The sequence below is a fragment of the Cheilinus undulatus genome, linkage group 15 (genome assembly GCF_018320785.1).
Source record: "Cheilinus undulatus linkage group 15, ASM1832078v1, whole genome shotgun sequence".
Taxonomy (NCBI): Eukaryota; Metazoa; Chordata; class Actinopteri; order Labriformes; family Labridae; genus Cheilinus; species Cheilinus undulatus.
Genome location: NC_054879.1, coordinates 37,614,873 through 37,634,803, shown reverse-complemented (window position 1 = coordinate 37,634,803; position 19,931 = coordinate 37,614,873). Strand labels below are relative to the sequence as shown.

Below are 19,931 nucleotides of genomic sequence, written 5' to 3'. Positions count from 1 at the left end.
ATATAGAATCTGCTTTGTTAGGTTAAGGCCCCCCCCCCACAATGTCAGGTTTAATCTTGTTTTACAGATGCACATCTCAGCATCTAAGGATTTTCTGCCTTATTACGATCCTGACCTTGAAATCCAGATAAATCTTGGTGCGTAGCGCCTGAGAAGAGCAGCCAGGGGACATTTGAATTAAATTAGATCTGACAGACAGACATAATTACACGACACTACATTAAGAGAAGTGAATCTTCACTTTGAGGGTTACATCTTTTATTCTCTTTAAAGGCTCGTTCTATTATTTACATTATACATGTCTGAGCATGAGCTGCGACATAAATACCTCAGCGTGCTTCCTTATGCTAACAGCATGTGCACTGGTGAACGCGTGACTCATTACTGTCAAACAGAGTGTACTGCAGGATGCCATTAGTCATCTTTTTCTCTTACTCTGTCCTGTAATGGTGTGATTTATGGAATGGAAACACCTGCTACAAGAAGATGACCTTTTTCCGCCCACATGTGATGAAAAGGCTACACAAGCACATGAGGAAATAACCCTGAGATGGTTGTGGCTATTCTTTGTGGTTTCAAACAGAACGTGCAGTAAAACGTGCCTGATAAAGTCACCTGTTTCCAGTAAACACAGTTACTCTCCAGGACAAAACAGTGACTGCTCAACCTTGTATTTGTGTTTCTTCATTCTGCTCATGACTGATAGCAGGAACAACGGTTATCTCTACCTAATATACAGAAGTACATTGACCTTGCAGCTTCAATGTTTACTGGAACAAGTCACAGTTATCTTAATAAACTGATCAAGACATAGCTATATGTAGTGCACAGAACAGCAGTAGATGAGTTAGTTCACACTTGAAGTCTTGCTATCAACCAAAGTCAAGAAATTGGTGCCAGTTTACTTTAAAAGCACCGCTCAAAGGAGAAAGGCACAGAAACCCCTACTGCTTGGGCACTCTTTTCGCAGAGCGTATCCAGAGGGTGGCATTGGCCACCCCAGAAATCTGATTGGCCCCCAGTGACCACTCAAAATTCTTAACCCTATAGAACCCAACGTACCGCCAATGCAATGATTAGCATATTCATTTTTGATTGGCGGTAGATTTGAAATTGGATAAGATAGATCAATCATTCTTTTTGCTTATAAAATCCAGGGAGTTACACTAACATTTCACACATTCACCACGTTTCAGAGCGCTTTTTCGTTGCAGTGAATGGTTTGTAAAAATACACAATAAAGTGCACATAACAAAAATCTTAATAAACAAAACCACATGCTCCTCTATTCTGAAGATTCAACTCAGTAAAATTTTTTTTTTTTTTAAATGCACTTTTTATGGATGACCTTGTTTTTTTACATAAATATGTGTGTTCATAAATATCTAGCACACTTAAAATTTGATTGCACTATTGTAAATAGTTTGTTTTTGTAAATTTTACACAGTTATGTATTTTTGTTTTTTTACAGGTTACAAAATTGACTATATCTAAAAAGGCAAGTTATGTACAGACTCCAAATAAATTTCCTGTGGTTCCAAAGGATATTGTGCAACTTTTTTACATTTACAAATTTAAGGGGTTACAGCTATACAATATTTTGAAATATATGTGAAAAAACAGAAACGATCTTTTTTTCTTAGGTTTATTGCACTTTTAAACAATTCATTGTAGTAGTTAAGACAAGAGTCAACACATATTATTAAAACTTGGGATATAAGGGCTATATTGATGTAAAGCAAACAAAAATACTCCTAAAAATGGCACTACAGTGTGTAAAAATGTAAGAATATGTCCTGGCGGGCTTGCACAGTGGTAGGTTTAAAAGGGTTAACTGACTGGCTATGTGCCGTGTCAGAGGTGATGCTTAGGCCGGAGATATACTCGCTGGAAAGGTCAAGGGTCAGGGTCAACTTTATTTAGTAATGGTACAGGAAAATTTAAACAGATTACATCAAAAATCACCAAATGAAACATCATCACATTGCAAGAGAATTTAAGGCATAGGCAAATTAATAGTGCATTTGCCCATAAGTATGCAAGAACATATGGGCATAGCACATGCACACCAATTTACACTGCCGTAGTTGAAAAGGATATCGACTATCTCAGACAGAAAAACACACACACACACACACACACACACACACAAAATGGGGCTATCATAAAAAGAGGAGGAAACAAGGATGCAAATCCAGGAGGAATTACTTCAAGTATTTTTGAAGCGGTCCACAGAATCAGCTGATCGTATATGTGATGGTAGGTTGTTCCGCAGTGTTTGAGTGACTTCTGAGAAAGCCCTGTCACCAAAAATGCGATATGATCGTGGGATTGTTAATAGTCCTTGATCTGATGGTCTGAGGGGCCTCACTGTACTGTAAGGTATGGTAGTCACTATTTTTGCTGCTTCTCCATTTGAGTACGGTTTGGTATGGTTCTGTATGGTAAACCTCAGAGTAGTTCCCCCACTTGGTGGGTGGACTGTAGAGGGTATGCATGTGACGTTACAATCAGTGCGAGTCTCTGCTGTACCAGCCACTGAGTGGCAGAAATCTGTAGGGAGTAAGTAGGAAAATTCAACTGAATTCAACTTTAATGCTATTACTGTGGCTACAACAAGCATTTAGTTAGTGATGAATACAAGCTTCATTTCATTCATTGTTAATAATGGCTTGCTTATTTATTTCTCTTTACTGCGGCCATATGTATTGTTGTCATCAACAGTTGACAGCCTTCATTCGCAGGCTTGGTGGACATTTCCATGGTAACCAGAGACCCCACCAATCAGAGACGATGTTGTGTCAAGGATTGTGGGTATTGCTCAGTGTTGGGCCTGGATTGCCACCCCTCCCAGCATTTGTGGAGCATGGCCCAACTTCTCAAGAATGTGGTGTCAACACGTTTATTTTACTGCTCCTTATCAAGACTGAGCCTTCTCAACCCAGAATTGTAGATTTCAAATATGTTTCATATTAACAATTTCAGGTCAGAGAGCCATCAGACCGGGCTGTACCACTGATGGCATGTTGCATTCTTTTACAACTCAGAAACAAATGCTATACCTTCTTTTTAGCAAGAGTTCAATCCATAGTCTTTACTTTTTTTTTTGGGGGGTTGTAATTGCAAAAAAAAGGCACACTAAGACAGCCAACTGTTTGTGTAAGTGTGTGTGACACCTATTAGTGTGTATTACATTCAATAACAGAGAGTAAACGCTGAGTTTCCCCTCAGGGATCAATAAAGTGTATCTTCTTCTCTTTTCATATAGCTGTTAAATCTATACAACTGACAGCATCGGGAGCAACCATGCAGTGGTGTGTGTGGGGGTGTGTGTGTGTGGGTGTGTGTGGGTGGGTGTGTGTGTGTGTTTGTATTCATCTTTGTGTGTCTCAAACATTAGATGATAGAGGGGTGGCTGTTCTCGGGAACAGTGACAGAAATTCCTAGGAACTTATTACCGGGAACGAGAAGATTTGCCTGTAAGACTGACTTGTTTTTGAATGTGGTTTGGCTCAAATTCAACATTTTCTTAACTCTGACTAAGTATTTGGCAATGCCACAAAACTTTACACGTGTATTTAAATGAAGCATCACAAAAACTGTCATCACGTGGCAAATGTGAATTCCTATGTTAATCAAAAAGAAAGAGACATTGAAGATGACATGACTTTGTGCTACATTGCATTGTATGAAAAGTACTATATAAATAAAGATTGATTGATTAATGTTTATCATTACAATTAAACATACTAGAGCTGCTGGAAAGTAATCATTGATGGGGACATGCTTGTTCTAAACTCTTGTGAGGGGTTTTGTGGCTGTTTGTGAAACAGACTAAAAATTATTATTGATTCGTCTTTATGACGACCCATCTGATTACCCTTCGACATCTCTGTCAGAACAAAAGTGGCGTAATTTGCTGGTACAACCTATTTTCCAGTTAAGTTTTTTTTTTAATTCAACTTTATTCATAAACAAGAATAGAAGTAGTTGCATGAACAGTGGTCCACTTTACTTTGTTAGCTTTAGCTCAAGCTATTTAGCTATACTTACTATGTAGTTAACACTACTATGTAGACTAATGTAACTACAGTAGCTATAGTTTAAGCAACGCAGGCTTTAGCAAACATATCTACATCTAAGGAAGCTACATGAGCTATGTAGCTAATGTAGCAAAAGCTCTCTTAGCTTAAGCTAATGTTAGCTGGGTAGCTATGTTGATGTAAGGAAAAACAGTAAAAACTAAATTAGCTTATATAGCTTTCTTAGCTTTAGCTATATTGGCTACTTTGGCTACATATATACATTATCTAAGTTGTTTATGTAGTTAATGTAACATAGCTGAGCTGCATTGGCTACTTTGGCTACAGTGCTATGTTAATCGTGTAGCTTATATAGCTAACATAGCTTTATTAGCTTCAGCTACATTGGCTGCATAGCTACATTATCTACATCGCTTATGTTGCGAATGTAGCCAATGTAGCTATGGTAGCTTAAGCTAACCTTAGCTGAATAGCTATGTTAGCTTTAGGAAAAATAGCATAAGCTCAATTAGCTAACATAGCTTTTTCAACTTAAGCTACATTGTCTACTTTTCCTACATAGCTATTTTTTATCAATGTAGCTCATGTAGTTAGAGTAGCTTTGTTCGCTTTAGCTACATTGGCTACATAGCTGTTATGTATGTGGCTTATGTAGCCAATGAGGCTAACAAAGCTCCCTTAGCTATGTTAGCTGCATTAGAATGTTTTCATGGAGGACGGGCTTTATTTCCTGTAAGCCGACTGTTTACTCAGCGTCCTTAACATCAAGCAAATTCTGCAGGTCAGGCTTTTGACTTTTAACTGTTGGTATCCTAACCCTTACCTTAACTCTTACCCTAAACACATCCAGACGTATAATCCCATTTTTAGTGTTTATTTCCGTTCTGACAGAGGCGGCGTCTCACAGCTGTGAGTCTGCAGCCAGACTGTCTTGTTATGTTTACTTTAACCAAGGCAGGATTCTTAATTCTTAAAGATAAACTTAAAGGACAGCATGATGAGATTTAACATTAAAAAACAAATGCAGGACAAAACCAGCATATAATAAAAGGTACCACTTTGTCCACAGGGGATGCCAGAATCAACACAAACAGAACATCTTCCCAGAAGCTTTAATCCCACAGTCCATTTAGTTGTTTTTGACTTTTTTTTTTAGCAAAATTGTTGATGACTTTTATGTTTAATGCAGACAGTTTCAGGCAGTAATTTTCTGAAATAATAATATGATATCTTTAGGAGCAATTTTTAAAACATGGCACTTAAAACCAAGTATGCATGACAAAAAAATCTTGCCGATGCATACAATGGAAATTACTTTAATATAAGAAAGTCCCTTTTTACCAAAAATAAATAACTAGAAATAAAAAGTATCCTGGATGTGATAAGTGAGCCCATGCTTTGTCACTAATATCTTGAAAAGAAGTCACTCATGCTCACAGAAAGTGACTCAGTTTATATAACTGTGGCTGCTTTACCCACACTCAGGAAATACAACAAAGGCAAAATGTGAGTGGGACAGATATTCAAATATCACAAGAGTGCATTTGGTTATGAAAACAGTCGCATGAGAAACAGAGTGGGTCATGTGGTTTTGTTGTGTGTGCATCAAAATATTGCATGACCTTTCAGCTGGGTTTCTTTGCATGCAGTTTGCATTTCTTTAACATTTCAGACTGTGGGAGGGGAAGATCTGTCTCTCTTCTGAGGATGGTGTTTGGCATTTACTCTCACCCGCTAAGGTTTTTAGTCTATGCACGGGATGAGTTGTTACAGGGTTGCACGCCCTCTGAAACTTGCTGCAAAAGTTGTTGGCCTCTCTCCCCTGTATCTGTACATCTCTCCTCTTCATTCTTCCTGTATGTATTTTTCTCCTTATTTTGAGGGACATATTGCAGCTCTACGGGAAAATCCCAAATAATCCCCAGGCTTCTCTGTCGTCTGGAAGAAGAAAAGGCTGAGTGGAAAATACTTTAGGGAGGATGTTTTTCTTTATTTACTTGTACCCATGCATCATCAGCATTGATCTCGTCTCCTGGTTCTCATCTAGACTTTGACCTTGTGACCTTAGGTATCACTCCTCTTGCATTTTTACAGTCAGTCCTATTTAACCTCAAACTGAAGACTTAGAGTGGTTTAATTTGCAATGTTAAAACTGTGCTTGTACCAGCACGTTCAGTTTATATAGAAAGAATGTAAAATACAAGAAGTTAATTTTTATTCTCCCCTGACTAATCTGAGGGTTTATGGGGAAAAGCTTTAACAGCAGTGCCCTTCAAATATGACAACCTATTGGGAAAATTCCACAGCGATACATCCTTATATATATTTTTAAAAAAAATCAGTTAAAGCCTTCCAAAGCAAACATTGCTCTGTTTTTTTATATTATGTATTTACCAATTTACCATTCTGTCACTTCAAAAGTAAAATACATATCCAAACAAATATTAGTTTCTGGCCTGTCAAACAGTTAAAATTCTCAATTGCAATTAATCTCAGCTCACCCAAAGAAAAAATTAACTTTAAATGGATTGAAAAGGAATTTCAGTTAAAAGTGAAATACTTGATAACATAAGGTGCAGATGACTATCTATTAGTCTACTGAGTTGTGTGAAAGGTTTTTGTTTTTAAGTGAAATGAGACGGTTCAGTTCAGTTTACTGAAATAATGTGATTTCAAAAATAAGTGCACTAATCAAGGACCTTGATGAAATTGTAATTAAGACTTTAATGCTGACGACCCTAATCGGTTTTTAAGTTGCCAGTCTGTTAAAATTAAATCTGGGCTGAAAAAGCTTCACACTTAATGCACAATAAAAGATATGGACTGCAGACTTGATTATTTAGCACATGTATGTGTTGTATGACTTTGCCATTGCTGACTATTTTGTTATTAAATTGTGAAACATCACAAATGCTGTTTTTGTGTCTTAAGTATTTATTACTTGAGGTACAAAAATAGACCAATGGAAACGTTTCTTCTCTTTCCCTCCAGCCTGCAGACCACAATCTACGGTAAATCTTTGTGACATTTGAAGTAGATCTTTGTGTTGTATAGGATGCATTAGTTGTTAAATCCTTACAGAGTTGTATCATTAAAAAGGTTTTACTGCATTTATTGCCTGCAGAAATTCTGCAAAACCACTGCTTTAACTGAAATAGGCCAATAGATAATTTATTTATGAATCTACTATTTATAAAGCTACAGGTTTTCATAGGCTACTTATCAGTGATTTTTAACCTTTTTCCTGGGAGACCCCCCTGCTTGTGTCTTTTAAAAATGGTGAGCCATGCCAGGACCTCCCAAATAGCGAGAGAGAGAAAGAGAGAGAGAGAGACTTTGTTGTCAAAGATTTATGTAACCTTTGTTTTCAGTGGTAAATTCAAACACAGGTCCCTACCCAAATAAACCATGAACGATAGTATGTTCATATGTGCAAATCAGGTTTAAAAACAGATCAGACAGAGCCTTGGAAACCCCTGAAATCTTTGGTGATCCCCTACGGTGGCCCAGACTCCAGATTTGGAACCTGGTTACCAGCCTAAATAAAAGGTTATGTTTACAGAGTCTGTTGATTATGAAACCTTTTTTCTATAACTATACCTTTAAAGAAGGTACTATAATATAATATAACAATAGAAAAGTGACGGTTCTAATATAATTGTACTATTTCTGTAAGTATTATTTATTATTTTAAATGATGTTTTAAAAACCTTTAGAGAAATATAAAACCCTTATAAAGCACCGTTTCTCTTATTTTCCACCTATTAGAAAATAAAACTGATCAAAAAAAGTCTTGAACTGTTATCAGAAATGCTCTGACTAACTTTCAGCAGTTGCTTCCTGTTTCTCTTTCTTCTAAAGCCGCGCGCAGCCGGGCTGTGGAGTGAGAGCGCGAGGCAGCCCGCGAGCAACAGCCCGACTGAGGGAAACATCACGTGGTGACACATCTCCACGACTGACGTCACCGTCCCCATCTCCAAGCAACCTCTCCATCAGCACTCACGTCACCGTGCGCCCGAGCCGCGCGGTTGCTCGGCAACCCTTGCCTTGCGCTCGGGTCCGGCCTTGTCTTGCACCCAGCTCGGAGCTCTGACGCGGGTGTGACGTTAATAAGGTGGGTATCAATTTGTTATGGTGGCTGAGGGAGGGAGGGAAAGGGAGGAGAGGAGGAGGAGTTCCCCCAGTGAGTGCCGAAACCCTGCTCTGCATTCCGGCGGAGCGCACTAGCACACACCGGCCGCAGCGCAGTCCGGGCCCAAAGACTAGTTCGGTTGAGTCAAAGTAAAACCGGGAAGAAAAGTTTCTCAGCGCGCGCGTTTTCCTTTTGTACTGTTTTTGACTTTATTGTAGTTTTATTCGCTCTGGTTGTGGAATGGTTTACTTTTCCTGCGAGAGCTTTCTGAACTGTGAGAGAAGGTGCTTTATGTCCGCTCTTTAAGGTAAGACGAGACACTTCTCTCTATCAGACTCACATTTACCGCCTTATATTTTATTTACGACAGATTTCACATTTTCACACCAAACACGGAGCTGGTTTAACATTTTTAACGCCAACTTCTAACGCCTTTTCTTCCTATTTACTCGGTCCTTTATTAGCCTTTCAGTCGAAAGTGCTTTTGGTAATTGAATTTTGTCAATAGTATTAAGACATTAAGAAAATGTAGCCTATCAGTTTAAGACCTAATTGAGAAGTAGAACACGTTCTGATTTACTTACGGGCCTACCATTAAATTAAAAAGGGAAGCTTAATAAACGATAGTACCTGACTCACTTAAGCTGGTGACCCAAACCTTACACTTTCCTCTGACTTCTCCCGTCTGAACTCATCTGGACAGGAAAGTTTTCACTCTGCTGCACTTACAGAGAATAAGAAGAAGTCTTTGCTTTATTTACTTCAGTAAACCTGTAAACATTGTCATGATAATAGAGGTCAAGCAGACAAAAAATTACATAAATAAAAAAGTGAAATGTAACACTTATCTTTTAGAGTTTTATGGGAGAAAATGCATTAATAATACATTATTTTACAGAATATTATTAACAGCTGTTATCATTTATATAGCATATGTAAGGTAACACATACACAATTTAGTGGATTTATAAACCGGTGCATCATTTTTGTGAGCTTTCATCCACATTATTTGTACAGGTTAAGCTGACGTGAAGTTAAAAATTAATTTTCTCTGAATCATTATGAAGCTGAATTATAATCTCACTTTAAAAAAACTTAATTTAAGTAAATATACATAGTTTAGTTTAAGGTATCTACATCCTTTTCTCAAACTATACTGTATTTCCCAGTATAGAATAAATTGGATGAAACATTTCTGCATCATGCCTTTTAATTCAAAACTATCCATGTTGTTTGCTCTGCAGGTGCTGGCCTTAATTATCCCAGTGCTGTATTTCTAGACTGTTGGTGCACCATGGTGGTCATGACAGAGAACAGCCGGGGGGCTCAGTCCAGCCCTGCCCAGGGACGGCCTCTGCAGGTCGGCTTCTACGAGATCATCCGCACCCTGGGGAAGGGCAACTTCGCCGTGGTGAAGCTGGCCAAACATAAAGTCACCAAAACACAGGTTGGCAGCTCTCCTCTGCACATTATGACTGTGCTTTACGTTTTCATTGTGCATGATTTCAACCATTTTAATTTTGCAACCCTGCTGTCATTGTTCCAGGTGGCTATTAAGATCATCGATAAAACCCGACTGAATCCTTCCAACCTGGAGAAAATTTACAGAGAGGTTCAGATAATGAAGCTGTTAAACCACCCCCACATCATCAAGCTCTACCAGGTGTGTGTTATCTCTAATCTCTCTGCCTTGTTGCTGTTGGCCATGCATTTGTTTGTATGTGTGCAGAATGGCATTCGTGCGTGCAGCCCTGCTCTGTGTGCAGGAAGCCTGAGTGCTTGCATGAATCCCAGAGTAATACTCTGCAGAATGGGAACCCATTTTTTTAACCCGTAATAACAGTGTTGCGGTGCAGGGCATTGTGCCTCGTTGTTGTTGACATGTGGCTGCAGCAGTGCTGGAAAAATAAGGGGCATTTGGTATTAAAGTGGTTAGTATCAGCTTGTGTGCTTCTGGCTCTCTGAGCACATTGAATCATAAGTACAGCACAACAGCATTAGTGCAATCCCTTTTGACCTCCCTCTGTGTTTTTAGAGGGAGAGAGTCATGGTAGCATTTCTATGATGATTGAAGTTATAATAGAAGAAGTGGCTGCAGTGAAGTGGGAAGCAGAGGACAGTGCAGGTGAAAGATGTCCACAGGTCTGAACGTTAAGCCTGATTAACGTCTGTTAAAGCCAAGTGCAATGTGTCTGTGCGTCACGTGAAGGCAACCCCACAAAGCACTGCTTTACTGCTAATCAAATTGAAGACTTAGCTGTAAGAATCGGCTTTCTTCTCAGGCAGCCTTTCGAGTGCCGTAGCACGCGTCTGGCAACAAACACAAACCCACACCCACGCAAACAAACACCCCATGCCCTTTCCATTTTTTTTTTCTTTTTGGAAACAGCGGCCTTTCTCTGCTCTTTTGTTTCACTCTGCGCTCCTTTGAGGATTACTTCATGTTTCTGTGTTATTACTGTGAAATCATTTAGTGACTGAAAAATAAGAGCAGACATTATTCATGAAAACCCCTGCTGCATTTCCCATCAGACACAGTGGTGCTTAGTGATGATGACGCAATCGAACATCAGTTTTTTTCAGAGGTGAAACAAGTAGCCTGTTTGGTTTCTGTCAGAAAAAAATGCATGCATCTTTCTTGATGATTTTTTTCATTGTTTCAAAAATTTTGCTTTGAACAGTAAGCCTGATAAAAAGAGAGACAATTAAAATCATGAGTCATGGATAGATTTTAACATCTTTAATGATTAGTCAAATTATAGGAAAAAGAAACATCTACAAATTGTGCTTGCTGAGTAATGGTGCTTTAAAGCAGGATCGCTTTAACTGATACATGGAAAACTGATTGCATTTGTTGTAATTGTAGCAAGTAAATGATTTGATCACTCAACCTAGACGAGGTTGGGTAATAGATTAAGGATGTTAATTGGTTTTAAGTCAGTATGTTCCAGTCCTTATACACATAAACGATCAGCTTATTTTTATATGTTGAGTGTGAGAGATTTTTCCACCAATCAAAACGTCTTATTTGAGTTGAAACGAGCATAAATTTATAGAATATTACAGCTCATGCTGCACTTAATGAATAAGATTAATTATGAAAGTGTAACAGATGCTTTTATCAAAGACCTCAGATCTCACAGTGCAACAGTTTTGGTTTCATCAAACATGAAAAGGTTCACAGGGATTTCATGTTTCCTTCATGGGTTGTTTGAGATAAAAGAAAAAAAACAGTCAGGTGGTTGTTACTCAATGATTTTAAGCAACACTCCTTATCCTTTTCCCCCTACAAAGGGAGGATAGTAGCATAAGACTGTCTTATGATTCAAAGGATACGTACTGTCCGATGAATCAGCTGCTGCTTTTATTCATGAGTGCAAAAATGTGTTTTTTCCTCTCTGTAGTCAAGGATCACAGCGCTCTCTTTGACCTTGTATCAATCACACTCTCCCCTCTTATCCTTCTTAAACCCCACTCTCCCACCGGTGGGGCAGTCAGCATAACGTCTTCTTATCTGCTGCGCTGTGAAGACAGGATTTGTTCAAACCCCCTGAGATGTTTCTTTAAATTTGAGTCAGGATCCCGATGTACTCAAGGTTACAACAATTTCAGGCTTAACTGTGGGAAACAAGTCTCAAGGGCACAAGATGTCTAAAAACATAGGGTGTTGAAATTAAAACATCCTTCTCTTAGAGTAGTCATTCAGCTTTACCATCATGTAAGCTACTTTATGGTAAATAAAAGGGAAATATGGATGCTAAGCAGTTAATCTTCCTTCTGGGAAGGTTTGAGGGTCCTTGACGTGCTGTGCCTGTTCTTCAGAGCGGTGACGTCAGCTGCACCTCAAGGTGACAAAGCCCCAGAGAGCTGCCCTATCTCACAGATAAGCTACTCGTGTCTCAGAGGCATCTGTGCATTGAATCACCCCTTGCTTGGACTTATAAAGACGTGAAAAACTCCAGCCATTCGGCGGAATTTAGTGACATTTACTTCAATGTTACCCACGCAGGGTTTTGTCATGAGATGCTTTGTCATGCTTTGTTATGCAGCTCAAATGACCTGTCCCTGAGGGCTCTCCTGGGAAAAAGAGGCCTTCTGTGAGCTCCAGGAAAGGACAGGGAATTGCGTCTTTCCGGTCCAGCATAGCGCACTAGGCGTTGAGTGATTACACTTCTGGTGGTTTGGATACACAAGGCGGGACCGATGTGAATCAGTCTCTCTGTCTACTAGAAATAATGAGAAAGGAGTAGCTTGAAATTCAACTCTAGTATCTGTTGCCAACTAGTGTTAGCCTCTGGGGAAACGTTTCCAACCATTTAATGACAGTTTGTAAGCAAATGCCGCTCCTTTCTTGGTTTGGGTTGAAGTGGATAATTGGGTTTAAAACATGACACAGGGCAAGTCTCGCTTATGCAACAGGGCATCTCATGGAAAGACAGTGTTGATGTTTGTGAGTGTGGAAAAAACGTATATGGTGAAGTTTTGAGAAGGGGATTTCTGAATGTCTGAACACTAAAGGAGTTATTCTGTCATCTGCTCCTGACCTCATGGTGTCTTTTTTTTCCCCTTCTCAAAGGTCATGGAGACCAAAGACATGCTGTACATTGTGACAGAGTATGCAAAGAATGGAGAGATGTTTGGTGAGTTTATATTTTATATGCAATTATTCAAATAACTGATTTTAAGAGAACACTTCTGTTGTAAATGGTGCTAAAATATCCTCTCTCCCTCCAGACCATCTGACCTCAAACGGCCGTATGAGTGAAGACGAGGCACGGAAGAAATTCTGGCAGATCCTCACAGCCGTGGACTACTGTCATCGACACCACATCGTTCATCGTGACCTAAAAACCGAGAACCTGTTGCTGGATGCCAATATGAATATCAAACTGGCTGGTAGGTCTCCTCTGTGGTGTTTACCGTCACCATGGTTACTGTTTTCTCCTGTCAGAAAGGTGTTGAATGTTGTGAGACAGTAGAGTTGAACTGATTGTTTAAAGAAGGGCTGATTCTAATATGATCATTTATGCAACTTCCAACTCTAATACTGATATTTTTTTCATTACTCCGCTGTATTCTTCATGTCTATTTTTCAAAGGAGCTATGTGATTGGACTTATTTAAAGTGCCATAGGTAGAGACGTCTCACTCTGGCATTATTTTTTAGTGCAGAGTTTTTCCAACAGGTGACGTCTTCTCACAAATATGATTCATAGCTTGCCAGCTTTGAAGGAAATCCAATTATTTGCAAAAGACAAATTGGTGCTTTCCTGGTAGAGAGTATTTTATTTATTTGTATTCAAAATCGGTGTTGCAAATAGGATACTACCAATCAGTGTTTATGCTCATCTGAAGAAAGTATTTGCAGCTTTGGGATTGTAAGAGCATTTAGATAAAATCCTTTGCTGCAGTCTCTCTACTAATGAAGTGTGAATAATTAAATCATTTTATAAGGCTTATATGAACCAGAGGAAATTACTTCAGCATTCAAACAGTCGCCACTGCATGATCATAAATTACAGCCTCTGCCTCTGAGCAGTGAAGACAACAAGATTTTTGTTTGACGATGATATGTTGATGTTCTCTCGATGTGATCTGCTCTTTGTAATTCTCTGCAAGTCACAAAGATTAATTACATAAGACATTAGAAAAATCTACATTCCTGAGCTCTGAGTTCAGCTGTTGGTCTTAAGAGGAAACAAACATATCGTTGTTGGAATAACACGAACACTGTTTATCTTTGCTTGTGTATTGCAGACTTTGGGTTTGGAAACTTCTACAATGCTGGGGAGCCTCTGTCCACATGGTGCGGCAGCCCGCCTTACGCTGCCCCTGAAGTGTTTGAGGGGAAAGAGTATGAGGGGCCTCAGCTGGACATTTGGGTATGCTTAAACAAGAAAGACTTAAACACTCAAGATGTGGTGGTTTTTTTAAATTCCAATGCTCACATTTTTCTTTTTCCTTTGCAGAGTCTCGGTGTTGTGCTTTACGTTCTGGTTTGTGGCTCTCTTCCTTTTGACGGACCCAGCCTTCCTGCTCTCAGACAGAGGGTCACTGAGGGACGATTCAGAATCCCCTTCTTCATGTCCCAAGGTATAAAATCAACAAGTTTCTAAGAAATAAATAAACATCACTAACCACCAGTTTTTTAAAATCCAAAGTGCTCAAAAACTCAATCCTCATTTCCATCCTCTAGACTGTGAAAATCTGATCCGCAAGATGCTAGTGGTGGACCCAGCCAGGAGGATCAGTGTGGCTCAGATCAAGCAGCACCGCTGGATGCTGGCCGACCCCTCAGCCGCCCACCAGACCCTTAGCCATTCCCTGACTGACTACAACTCAAACCTGGGGGACTACAGCGAACCAGTGCTGGGCATCATGAACACGCTGGGCATCGATCGCCAGAGGACTATCGAGGTGACTAAACATGATGTTTTTATTAAAGTTGTTGTACGTATTAAAACCAAAGGTGGTAAACAAAGTAGCAAAATCACTAACCTAGCATCTTTCCTCTCAGTCTCTGCAGAGCAGCAGCTACAATCACTTCTCTGCCATCTACTACCTGCTGCTGGAGAGAGTGAGAGAGCATCGGGCCCAGCAGCTGAGCCGCCAGTGTGGAACCTGGAGCCAGAGACCCAGGAGCACCTCGGACTCCACAGGCCCAGAGGTGAGGCCTCTAAATGGGTTTAATGAGCTTAGATCATGTCTTATCTCAATATCTGCCCTAACCTGCAGTTTGTACATGTAGTCTAAAACACTGTGTGCTTCCCATATGCTTTAGGTGATTATGGAGTCCACTGACAGCTTTACAACCACAGCATTTTCAGCAGCAGCCAAAAGCACTTCTCCTGTGTACTCAGAGAAGGAGTATGACCAAGGTGGATTGTTCCAGGTAAAAGTCTTTCAAAGTGTCTGCATTCACCTTCCTTCCTTGTGATAATCAGACATCTAACAGTTAACTTTCTCCATGTTTCAGCGTGTGGTGTTTCCGGTGGAAGCCAGTCTGAACAGACTCCTCTGGAATCGCTCCATTTCACCTAACAGTCTGCTGGAGACGAGCATCAGCGAGGAGGTGCGACCTCGAGACCTGGAGGAGGAGGAGGCGACTCAAAGCCTCGGGCCTCTGCTTCCTCCATCCACCACCTCCCGTAGACACACTCTGGCTGAGGTGTCAGCCCGTTTCCACCAGTGCAACCCTCCATGTTAGTACCACAGACATGCTTTAAACACCAGTGTTAATGAATGCTCTGTCAGATATATGGAGTCTAATTTCTTCTCTGCTCTTTTGCTGTAGGTATCGTGGTCAGCCCCTCAGATGGCGCCTCCTCTGACAGCTGTCTCAAGTCCTCATCCAGTCCAGCCCCCACTTTGCAGGCTGCTATGGGTGATATGTCAAAACTTCTGACCTCTGGGGCTGAGGGTGGAGCTCTGCTGCCTGCTGGAACTCCCCTGGCTCTCTCCTCCCACCTCCTTCCCCAGGCCCAGGGCAGCCTGCCCGCCGCCAGCTTCCAGGAGGGTCGCAGAGCATCTGACACCTCTCTCACACAAGGTACAGGAGTGTGACCATGAAACAGAGTGGATAGAGTGTCATTCATCTGCCCTAATTTTCATTTTTCAGATGTCTAATATGTCAGATTATAGCTTCAAAGGAGGGTTGTGTAACACTTTCCTATGCCTTTCCACAGGCCTCAAAGCTTTCCGCCAGCAGCTGAGGAAAAACACACGCACCAAAGGGCTTCTGGGATTAAATAAGATTAAGGGCCTGACGAGGCAGGTTGCTCCTCCACCCTCCTGTAACCGCGGCAGCCGAGGGTCAATCGGACCAGCGCTTTCTGAACATCGCAACATGCTTGTGGAGGTGCTTCACCAGCAAAGGTGAGACACTTTATCACACGGATACAGTCATTAAAGTCCGTATGAGAGATGATAAAATGATTTTTGACTTGGAGAGGAGATCTGCTATGGGTTGCACCAGCTACTGATGATTTGAAAGCATGCAACACAGTCTGAGCCTTTTTTAAACGTAAAGTCTTGTTTTTTTTTAAGTTAACCATAGTAACCTTGATTATAACTGAACTAGTTTCAACATAGGGGATGGTGTGGTGGTTCTCACCTGGTGGATTGGGACCCAAAAGCGGGTTTCAGTGGGTCTTGAACATGTGTCTGAAGACAAACTGGTGGCATAAAGTCTATGAATTGCTTAAGTCCTTCGTGGACATGGATCCATATGTTTTATTTTACTGCTTGACTATGGATAGTAAGTAATTAAAAATGTTTTCTTAATACTTTAACTCATTTATCTCCTTTTGTTTTGATAACAAAGCTATTTCCCATGATAATGGGGAAGTTCCCCAAGATTTCTGGAAAATCTGCAAAAATTAGGGTTTAAAATGCTTTAGTTCTGTCCTGTCTCTTTTTTCAGTCATATTTTTTGTTCCATCCAAGATCCACACTGCAACATTTTTCATTGAATAAACGTGTAAAGTTCAGAATTTTTGTAAATTTGGGTTGCAATTTGTCATTTAAGACACTGAGGTTAGACCAGTTGAGAACCAGTGATTCAGTCTGGACCTTACACCATAACTGAAGGCTTACCTTACACATAGCTGGTGCAACAGGCTGCTGATAAGGCTAATAAATCATGCAAACAGATGTTGACACATCTGTCTCTGTTCCCCAGGATGCTACAGATCCAGCATCAGCCTCAGCCTCAAGTCCAGGCTGCACAGACAGGACCTACCCAGAACCCCCTGCTCTTCCTAGCGCAGAACCAGTCCACCTCTCCTCCATCCACTTCTGTATTTGCTTCTTCCTCCATTTTTGACAACCCCGCCCCTTCTGCCCTGCCACCCCAGCAAACTTCAGTGAATCTACAGCAGGGTCCCTGGCAACAAACCCTGGAGAGCACCTCCTCCTCTTCCTGCTGCTCCTCATCCTCTTCCTCATCCTGCTACGCCTCCTCTCTGTCCCCCGTGGCCTCCGCTGCTTACCTTCTCGAGGCTCGTCTGCACATCAGCCAGCAACCCCACCCACACCCCACCAGCAGCAGCGTCCAACGGCAGCCCCAGTCTGCGACGCCAGGCCCCTTCCCCGTCGTGTCCAAACCAGCGGTGTGGAGCACGGATCCTGACATGCAGGAGCTGTGTCTGCAGCAGCTCAGCAGCTGCGTGATGGTGAAATAAAACATCACCCACCATGACCATCTGATGCGCACAGCAAAAATGTAGACTTGACTTTGAGCTGAGAAATAAAGAGAGCAGCAGACAGAACAAAAAGCAGATGCAAAATAACAACATGCCATGCACATGTGAGAATGTGTCAACGCACACATGTGTATGCTGTACACGCTTTTGATATCATATAAGCTAAAGACTAAGCAATAACCAAACTCTGGACGAGATATTTAAGCTGTATCACACAGCCAGAGAAGCAATAACAGAGTGAGAGACTCTCATCCAGCTCCCTTATTGGACTTCCTTGAATGAGATGAGAGCTGACGTAAGCTGACACAACTGTGTCACATGTCTTTATGCTGTCTAAGTCAACTTCTGGATTTTTTTAACACAGGAAGGCTCCTCTTTCTTTCTTGTTCTCTTTTTAGTCACTCTTTGTGTCATTTCCTGTTCCTCATGTTTTTCTTTTCACTTGACTGGACATAAGACCAAAATTCTCCTTTCTATTCTTTCTTTATTCCCAACTTTGTTCGCCTTTCTAAAGAGACATTTCTCTGTAGCAGTGCAATGAACATACAGAATAGTGCCCTAAGCTTACAGACGCTCACTGAAGGAGTTGCTTTTGATCTGTATTAAAACTGTGATATTTTTTTCTGTACAAGAATAGCATAGCAACGCAAATGCTGCTTTTACCTCATGCCGCAAAAAGACTGCTACAGTGCATCCACATCAGCCAAAACTAGAAGAAGTTAGTGACACGCTGATTGAGTAAAGCACAACAGGTACTTCAGTCAGCTTGGTAGCACTTTACACGTGTGGATACATGTATCCATATTCCCTGCATTTGAGAAGCACTGTTTTTTAGATGCTTTTACTACCTCCTCGGGCAAGAAAATTGAACACAAAAAAATCTACTAAAAACACGTCATCAGCTGATTATCAGAGAGATGATGACTTTCACCTGGACAGAACAAAGACAGTGGGAACAGTGCAATATTTCACATTGAAATACAAATGAAAGGCTCTAAATAGGATGATCAAATTGTTCATGGATATACGCCTGAGGGTTTTTTTTTTTTTATTACTCTTGTGTTTTTTGTTTGCTGTGCGAGCTAGCTGACTAGAATAGGTACAGTTATGTAACATAATAATATGATACTGTAGAAAACAAGAGGAAAGGCATTTGAAGCTGCCGTTTCCTCTCATAGCATGCGTGTAGTTATTAAAATGAAAGGAGGAATTTGAGTTTTACCAAAGAGAGAACAGCGCGGCAGATGTGTGATCTGTCACAGACACGCCACTGCCCTTTCACTTTGAACGCTGTCTCGAATTGTAGCACAGTGGTTAGGCTTGCATTTTCACATGCTCTCCTTAGTTCTGAGAAGACTCCTGCTGCCACCAAATCCTGAAGCTACACATTATTATTTCCAGCTTTTACAATCAGGACCATGGTGGTATTTGTTTTTGTACTTTTCTAGAAAAGAAAGAGGAAAAAGAAAAAAAAAAATCAGAAAATAGCAATACCATGTCGTGCTGGATGTTTTTTTAAGTTGTCCATAAGTGGCTAGATAGATAAAAATGACCTGCATCGAGCTGATTCCTCTGAATCATTTTGATGATGTGTAATACTGTAAGCATCGCTAGTTTCTCATATCCTGAACGTATAGAAGAGCAGTGTTTTTCCAAACCCAGTTCTAATTTGGAAACATGCAGTGTTGATATTTCTATCCAACATTTTTGGTTGGCTGCACTCACTACCAACACTAGTGCCTTTACGTGAACAAACCTGAGATCAGAGATCCCCATATCTAATGGCTACACTGAAGAAAGAAAGATGAATGACTCTGTTTCTCCATTCACTCCGAAGCCCCTTTTTGATATCTTCTCTGATCCTCTCCCTCATGAATCTGACCTTTGAAGTTGCTGTGGAAGCAGAAGCAAGAATTGCACTTTATTCATATTTCTTATTAATGATTTTTGTTTCTCATGATGACAAAATGTCACAATACGATTGAAACACTAAGACTCTTGATGCAAATCTGTAAGGTGACCCTTTTTGATAAACTTTGGATAATAAGAAGTATTTCATTTTCTTTAATTTCTTTTTGTTACTTGACTGTGTGAACATGTATGTGTGAGCGTGTGTGTGTGGAGGAGGAAGGAGACCGAACGACAAAGAAATGAGACGTGTGTTAGTTCAAGAAAGATTGTTTATTTATGTGGCTATTTATTTAAATAAAGTTCACTTCCTAAATTGCCTGTTGTGTGATTTTTTTTTTTTAATTCCAAGTAGGATTGCCTCTCCAAACACATTATTCATGTTAAAAAGCTATTAGTCTTCCCATATGGCAATCTCAAGTATTTGCAAATTTAGCTGATGATTATGAATTATTTTTTAGACTCAAAATCACTGAGAGTGAGGTGACAACTGTTTCCAAACACACCCTACTTACTTTGTAGCATACTAGGTTGTGAATTGTGAGTTTGTGTCTTTATTCACTATGCAGTAGGAATGCATGATGTTGGATTCTTGCAGATATCCATTATGTCGACATTTACAAATATTTTTTAGCCAATATCAATT

General features: G+C 40.4%; 1 protein-coding gene across 3 annotated transcripts; it reads left to right on the top strand.

The window, feature by feature from the left end:
* The first annotated feature begins 8,230 nt into the window (after positions 1-8,230).
* On the top strand, positions 8,231-19,601 carry sik1 (salt-inducible kinase 1). Of its 3 annotated transcripts, XM_041807050.1 has the most exons (14): positions 8,233-8,482; positions 9,420-9,622; positions 9,722-9,838; positions 12,752-12,815; positions 12,910-13,071; positions 13,932-14,056; positions 14,144-14,267; positions 14,371-14,591; positions 14,692-14,841; positions 14,956-15,066; positions 15,151-15,376; positions 15,469-15,723; positions 15,860-16,049; positions 16,855-19,601. In XM_041807050.1, the coding sequence occupies exons 2-14, from the start codon at positions 9,470-9,472 to the stop codon at positions 17,354-17,356; spliced, it is 2,400 nt and encodes a 799-aa protein (XP_041662984.1). In that variant the 5' UTR covers positions 8,233-8,482; positions 9,420-9,469; the 3' UTR covers positions 17,357-19,601. The 3 variants fall into 3 exon arrangements, with proteins under 3 accessions (XP_041662983.1, XP_041662982.1, XP_041662984.1); XM_041807049.1 differs by having other exon boundaries at positions 8,231-8,482; positions 9,456-9,838; XM_041807048.1 differs by having other exon boundaries at positions 8,231-8,482; positions 9,420-9,838.
* The last annotated feature ends 330 nt before the right edge of the window (positions 19,602-19,931 follow it).